The 7,500-nt window shown below is 38.6% G+C and overlaps 1 protein-coding gene across 2 annotated transcripts in view; it reads right to left on the reverse strand.

The window, feature by feature from the left end:
- The window catches only part of LOC122257182 (transmembrane protein 59), an 11,351-nt gene that overhangs the window by 1,950 nt on the left and 1,901 nt on the right, over positions 1-7,500 (reverse strand). Inside the window, exons 1-6 of one of the 2 annotated variants that reach the window (XM_043022285.2) lie at positions 4,637-5,479; positions 2,200-2,332; positions 1,677-1,771; positions 1,230-1,470; positions 488-660; positions 1-73 (exon numbers count right to left, since the gene is read on the reverse strand). The exon at positions 1-73 is cut by the window's left edge and continues 1,950 nt beyond it. In XM_043022285.2, the coding sequence (XP_042878219.1) occupies positions 1-73; positions 488-660; positions 1,230-1,470; positions 1,677-1,771; positions 2,200-2,332; positions 4,637-4,783 (862 nt within the window). In that variant the 5' untranslated portion in view covers positions 4,784-5,479. Of the gene's footprint in view, positions 74-487; positions 661-1,229; positions 1,471-1,676; positions 1,772-2,199; positions 2,333-4,636; positions 5,480-7,500 lie in introns of those variants that run through there. The other variant, XM_086538393.1, reaches the window with a different exon arrangement.

Consider the following 7,500-nt stretch of genomic DNA (forward strand, 5'->3'; position numbering starts at 1 on the left):
GCTTGGTGAGGTCTTCAGGACGTACCAATTTGATGGGCAGAGGGAGTGGATCGGCTTGGACACTCAGTCCATTCTGGAAAAAAGGGTTAGAATAAGCTTTAGACAAATAAATACTAAGGACCTCAACCCCTTAAGTCCTATTTGCAATTAATATGTCTGTCCTATTTGCCATAATTGTGGAAGGATTGTAAAAAATTGGAGAGATTTTTCCTTGTGTGTTTTTTTAATTGGGAATGAGATGTACAGAGTGAATACTAAGATTTCTGGCACAATATTTGCAGGTTTTATTCACGTTATTTGCATGGTAACTTATTCCCATTTTCTTTTGAGTGTGAGGGATAACAGCAATAATAATTTCAACTGTGAGGAGTATTCACCCTCTTGAGATGCCAAAAACCAAAAGTAACCTCGGCGAAACATGAAGAATCATACCCTAGATGCAACTTATAACCTTCTTACGAATTCCAAGAACACCATAGTGAATCACCTTGAAAGCTTTTGTCTTTGGTGGGCTAGCCGTTGTGCAGACGGCGAAGATCACGTAGAGTGTGAAGAGCACGAGAGCCAAAGCTGAAGCCACTAGGAGGTACGGAGGGACACCAAGGCGACGAGACACGCAACGGACCACAGACGGGTCCTGGGAATCCTCATCACCCATCACTACAAAGAGAGAATTTTTGTGTAGCTCCACTTTTGTTCCATCCAAATACATATCAATACTTCTGACAAACTTAGGAAAAAAAATTAATTATGTGCAAAAGTATATAAATGATAAAAAACAAACAGATATTAATATATAAAGGAACAAGCAATAGTGCTGGTAAAGTTACATTTCTCTCAGACATAAGAATCTAATTACTTACTTTCTCTGGTACATCTAAAAATATTCTAAAAAAAATAAGTAATCAGATTAGCAATATTCAAATAACACATCTTAGAAGTCATCAAGCAGACATGGCTCTTTCGATCTTATTCTGTTTTCAGCTAGTGTTTATTTATCCCTTCCAGTTTACAAACAAAAACTCCCAAGTTGAGAACTTGCATTAATCAACAAAGATTAGAATAGGTGGTCATGATAACCAATTTACATGTAAATCATACTAAACCTTGTAATTTATATCATTCTATATATGACTCCTCCTTTCCTTTGATCATTAAATAACGTCCTCAACATTCGCAAACTAAATCTAAAACTACGGACCAATTATATAAATGAAAAAGGAACTTACACTGCCTGGGCTCAGCCTGGAGTCCCTGCACAGGAGAGTCTCCGTCTACGGCCTCAGGCAAGATCTCCAGCATGATCTCTGGCTCAGATTCAACCGCCACAATGGAGCTGTCATCGCTCACAAAGTACGTGACAAGGGATGAGCGCACGATGTGGACAGCACCAACGATTGAGGAATAAACAGCTTTCATCTGCATCAGTGGCTTCAACAAATGCAGGGTTGGTTTTTCTTCTTCTTCTTCCTGTTATGAACATATTAAAAAAAAATGAAGAAAGAGCAAACTCTAATAACCTGCACCTTATTAATAGTAAAACATATATCCTAATAAATTTATTAGCTGGTAAGACAAATGTTTAGAGACGAAGTACTTTTGATATTTTTCCTTCCTGTTTCAACAAAAATCAACAGACACCTGTGCCTATTTATGAACAAAGAGAAGGTATTTACTTTGGTCTTCTCTTGTGATGTCCGTTCCTGGGCATCACAGCCAGCCTTGCAGGCCACAGTACTGTCTGAGGTTTCATTGTAGGCTTCAACACATGCTGGAAAGAGAACGTTCAATCAGTTGATTGTATAACTGGAATGTATGATAAATAAAAACTGTACAAGGAACAATATTTTTTTTAATGAATGATTAACTAGTATAAAAAAAAAGTACAAGGTGCAGACAACTGAAGGAAAAAATAAACTTTTTTTCATATCACTCCCCCCCTCTGTGACAGGTATCTTTCACTTTCATACTGCACTTTTCCTCTTGTTGAAATTTCAAACTATTTATTCATTTAGTAAAGATACCATATTAATCAGCATCCCTTTTCTAATATATCACATACAGACTCTAAATCATACAGTAAGTTTAGAAAATAATACAAAACACATCTTAAGAGGCCCTGCCCAAGCTGAACATCTTACGATGATGCCTGTTAAGAAAGGGTTAAACATTACCCCGTAAAAAGTCAAAGGGACTCACAATTATAACATGTTGTCTTTACAGGGTTTGCGTCCTTTCCATCAACTGCATTGCCATGGCCTGGCCCGTCTGAGACAAACTCACTGATTGTATAGAATCGGCAACCTCGCTCGCATGCATCATTGTTGCTACTCTGGAAGATTGGAAAAACAATTGTGATACATCTCTCATGATCACTGTACGGGAGTAGTAATAGTGTGAAAAGGGTAAACAAAAGGAGGAACAGGAGAAAGATATTATGAACAAGAAAAAGTGCAGTGATGACTGAGGAGGAGGAGGAATAGGAGGAAGTAGAATATGATGAGGAATATAGATATCATGAGGATTAGGAGGAAGATGACAACAAAGGAGAGGAGGAGATAGAAGGGGAAAAGATATTCAAAAGAACTAAAAGTGGAGGAAACAGAGGTAGAGGAGGAGATGGAAAGGGAAAAGATATTCAAAAGAATAGAAAGAGGAGGAAACAGAGGTAGAGGAGGAGGAGGAGCAGCATGATGATTATGATGATGATGAAGAATATGATTATGATAAAAATAGTGATAGTAAAGAGATGGAGGAGAAAGGGTAGGAGGTTATTATGTCTATTGAATATTATTTGCATATGTATGTCTATGTATGTATGTATGTCTTTTTCTATATTCTAAATAATTCAATCATCAATATAATTAGGATCTTTTCATGTCATTCTATTTGTTACATATATATCTTACCACATACACATATATACATATATGTATATTCATATGTATATTCGTTGCTTCACTTGTCTGTCTACCCCTCTTGCTGTCACCCTCGACACATCAGTGTTGATTTGTCATTCCCTTCGCAAGAGCTATGTACACATGAAACACTTCCTTCTTCTCACAAATATGTCATACATCAAACACACGATTCACACATATCCTCAGACAAATCATACATCTTGATAGAAAGTCTCCTCTCGAAGAGCAGAGGAGCAACACCTCGCTGTTCTTTGGCGAGGACCAGCCCTCACACCACACTCCTCAGACCAAGCTTAAGTAATAAACCCAAGAAAGCTGTTACGACGACTTTCTTCACATCCCGAGCCACCATTATTCATGTAGAGGTCACCACACCAGATCTTTTTACAGGTGGTGCAATAGGAGATGCAATGATGATGATGATGAAGAAATGGTGGAAGAGGAATCAGAAGCAGGGAAATAAGGACGAGGAGAAGAGGAGGGTTAGGATGGAGTGCGAGATAGAGGTTGAAACTGAGCAGTGTTCAATATGGACAAGGTGCAGAGGATTATGACAATAATGAAGATCAGAAGTGAAGCTATAAGAAAACAAGGATGTGGAAGTGGAAGAAGAATTGTAGCAGTAGCAGTAGTAGTTATGATAATATACTAGTAGTAGTTATGATGTTGATGATAGTAGTAGTAACAGTGGAAGAAGAAGGAGAAGTAGAAGAGGAAGAAAGGGAAGGAGGTGAAAGGAGAAGTAGAAGAGGAAGAAAGGGAAGGAGGTGAAAGAAGAAAATGAAGAGGACAGGGAAGGGTAGAGGGAAGAGGAAGGAGAAGAAACAGAGTAAGAGTCAAAGGAGAAGGAGGAAGAGGTGGAAGAGGAGGCAGAGAAGGAAGAGAAAAGAAGAAAGGAGAAGAAAAGGAGGAAGGAGAGACAAGAGCTGAAGAGAAAGAGGAAGAGGAGAAGGAGTAAAATTAACAGAATGGGGGAGAAGGTAGGTTAAGTAAAGATACTGAAAGAGGGTTGAAAGAGGTGAAAAAATAAGAAAGGAAAGAGATAAGGGAGAAGGTGAGGAAGATAGTTATGAGAAAGACACCAAAAAGAAAAGAAAAACAGAAAGTAGTGAAATAAAACACAGATTCAACCAAAAAGGTAATCTAAAAGAAAAAAAATATCAGAAATTCATACATCATACTTAGAGCAAAATGTAAAAAAATGTATAGAAATGACTAGTGAGTACTATCATGATAAATGTTGATGAATGACCAAATTATGAAAATTCTTATATCTATGCTGATCTTAATTTCAAATTCTTATGAAAAGTTGATCCTTATTACAAAAAAAAAAAAAAAAAGTTATATAAGATAAGGCATCATGAAGATCATAATTACAAAAATTCCCTGTCCTGTGTTTTGGTTATTTGCATTGTTTTTCTTTCGTGTAGACTGTCTTTACAATAAGAAAAATATGACAGAAACAAGATGAAATGGTAAACCACAAGACTGTTAGGAAAATCTGACTGTTTCTAACCCCAAAATCAACATGCATTCATGACAAAGTAGCATTCCACCTGTCATGAAGATCGTTGATACCCAAAGCCAGTGCCCGGAGCGGCTGCCAACGAGTGCCTCAGTTCATAACAGGGCGCTTTCCCTTGGCTGGCGAGGTCGAAATGCTACCCCAAAATGACAGCCCTTCGTATGACACCCTGTTCCTCCCTTATACTCACGAGGAAAAGAGCGACAGGTGAATAAAGCTTCGCACAGGTGTCTACACATGTGTCCTTTCCATTTTCAGCCGCTTGCAAAGACTCAGCGGCCAAGGAGAGGGTTAAGAATGCGAGGAAGAGGGTTCCCTTCGACAGGAACATCGCCATCTTTGTTTACGGTGTGACGTCACGGAGCCGCGTCCGAATCAGCGACTGTTACCTTTTTTCTCTCGTTATCTCCGAGACAAAATATTTTATATATTTCTCTATAGTGAATTACACCATTAAAAGTCGCCATAAAGAATGAATTGAGTGGTAACTTCGGCGTCTGGTGCTGGTCTTTCTAACCACCAGCGATACCTAAAAGATTTCGGACAAGGTCAGGTGTGGCAAACACCTGTGAACCACAACAAAAACTTGTGTTTTGGTTCCATAACAACAGCTGCTCTTTGTTATCTGTGTTACTAACTCCCAACTTCCTCGAAATAAGAGACTGCACATGCATGTACCAACAGTCAAATCCACAGAATGTTCTACCAATAAAATTAACTCTTACATTCCTTACGTACAATGGAATAACAGAACCAGTGAAGGTATTATCACAGAAGCTAAGTGACCTTGGCGACCACAGAACCTTATCACACCATTCCAGAAATATTTACAGTTAATCCGAACCGCAAATATTACGAGACCTATGTTCGAAATGATTGGTGTACCCATTTCTCAAAGAAAAGAAAAACTGGATAAGAATATCTCGAAAATTTGCCTCAAATACACCAAGAGGGTGCTTTCTTTTTAGACAAATTTCTCTAGTTCTAAACACATAACAAGGTCGCAGTTCCGCCAGCACAAATCATGATCACTGGTCTATGAACACATGTAAGAACAGACATGTAAGAACAGACGTGTGTGTGTGTGTGTGTGTGTGTGTGTGTGTGTGTGTGTGTGTGTGTGTGTGTGTGTGTATGTTTGTTTGTGTGTGGAGTGTGTGTGTGTGTGGTGTGTGTGTTGTGGGGGTGGGTGGGTTGTGTGTGTTTTTGAGGTTGTGGGTTGTGTGGGTGTGTGTGGGTTGGTTGTTGGTGGTGTTTGGGTGTTGTTTTTTGAGGGTTTGTGTTTGGGGTTTTTTGTGGGATGAGTGAGTTTGTGGTGTGAGGGGTTTAGGGTTGTGTGAGTGTGGGAGTGTGTGGGGTGTGTGTTGGTTGATGAAGTTTGGGGAGTGATGGTTTTGTGAGTGGTTGTGTTTGTGGTGTGTGGTGTGGGGGTGGGTGGGTGTTTGAAATGTGGGATTTTGTGTGGGTGTGTGTGTGAGTTGTAGTGTGTGGGGTGTGTGGTTGGGTGTGTGTGGGTGTGTAGTGTTGGTTGTGTTTGTGGTTTTTTGTTTGAGTTGGATTTTTTAGGGTGTGTGTGTGTGGGTGTGTGTTAGGGTTGGGGTGTGTTTGTGGTGGGGTGTGTTGGGTGGGTGTTTTGGGGTTTTGTGTTGGTTTTGTGTTGGTGTGTGTGTGGTTTTGTGTGGGGTGTGAGGTGGCGTGTTTTTGTGGGTGTGGGTTGTGGGTGTTGTTTGGTTTTTTGTTTGGGGTTTGTTTTGTGTTTTTGGTTTGTGTGTTGGGGTGAGGGGGGATTTTGTTTGGTTGTGGTTGTTGTTTGTGTTGGGAGTTAGTGTTGGTGTGTGTTGGGTGTGTGTGGGTGTGAGTGGGTGTGTTGTGGGGGTGGGTGGGAGTGTGTGAGGTTGTGGGATGAGGGTGTTGTTGTGTTTGGGTGGGGTTGTTTAGGGTTTTTGTGTGTTTGTGTTGGGGTGTGTGTGGGTTTGTGTGTGTGTTTGGGGTGTGTGTGGGTTTGTGTGTTTGGGGTGTGAGTGGGTGTGTGTTTGGTTGGTGTGTGGAGTTGAGTGTGTGTGGGGTGTGTGTGAGGGGTTTTGGTTGTTTGTGGGTGAGTTAGTGTGGTTGTTTGTTTTGTGCGTGCGTGAGTTTGTGAGTGTTTGCGTGTGTGTTTGTTTGTTTGGGTTTTTGTGGGGGTTTGAGTGGGTTAGTGTGGTGTTTGGGGTTTTTTTTTTTTGTTTGGGGGGTGGGGGGTTGTTTGAGTGAAAGGGTGAGTATTGTGTTGGTGGTTATTTTTTTTTTTTTTTTTTTTTTGGGGGTTTTTTTTTTTTTGTTTTTTTTTTTTTTTTTTTTTTTTTGGGTTTTTTTTTTTTTTTGTTTTTTTTTTTTTTTTATTTTTTTTTTAAATTATTGGGGTTTTATTATGTTAAGGTTTATTTTAATTTATATATTAGGTTATTGTGTTGGGGGTGTGGTGTTTGTGTGTTTTTGTGATTTGAGGGATATTTTTTGTGTGTGTGGGGTGTGTTGGATTTTTATTTTTTTTATTTAATTTATGTATTTTTTAATTTTTTGAATTGGGGGTGTGTTTTGTTTTGTTGTGGTTGTTGGTTGGGGTTTGTTTTGGTTGGGTGTGGTGGGGTGGGTTTGGTGTTTGGGTTATGTAAACTTTAAATTTTTATGGATTTTATTGGGTTGGTGTTTTTGGGTTTTTAATTCACAACATTAATAAATTTTATTTTTTAAGAATTTTTATTTTTATTTATTTTTACATACATACATATTAAAATAACACATATTTAATTTTTAAAATTTTTTTTTTTTTATGTTTGAGTTTGGTGGTGGTTTTGGAAAAAGTAACCCAACCCCAAAAAAATTAAATTGTGGTTTGTTTTGGTTGTTGGGTGGGTATTAAATTTGGTATAATTTTAACATTTTTTATTTTTTTTATTATTTTTTTAATTTGGGTTTTTAATTTTATGTTAAAAAAACACAAACTTTTTTTTTGTTTATAGGTGTGGGTGGTGGGTGTGGGGGGGTGGGTGGGTGGAATTATGATGACAAAGTAGT

Source organism: Penaeus japonicus, unplaced genomic scaffold (assembly GCF_977035675.1).
Source record: "Penaeus japonicus unplaced genomic scaffold, GWHDUDI00000001_assembly GWHDUDI00000007, whole genome shotgun sequence".
Classification (NCBI taxonomy): domain Eukaryota; kingdom Metazoa; phylum Arthropoda; class Malacostraca; order Decapoda; family Penaeidae; genus Penaeus; species Penaeus japonicus.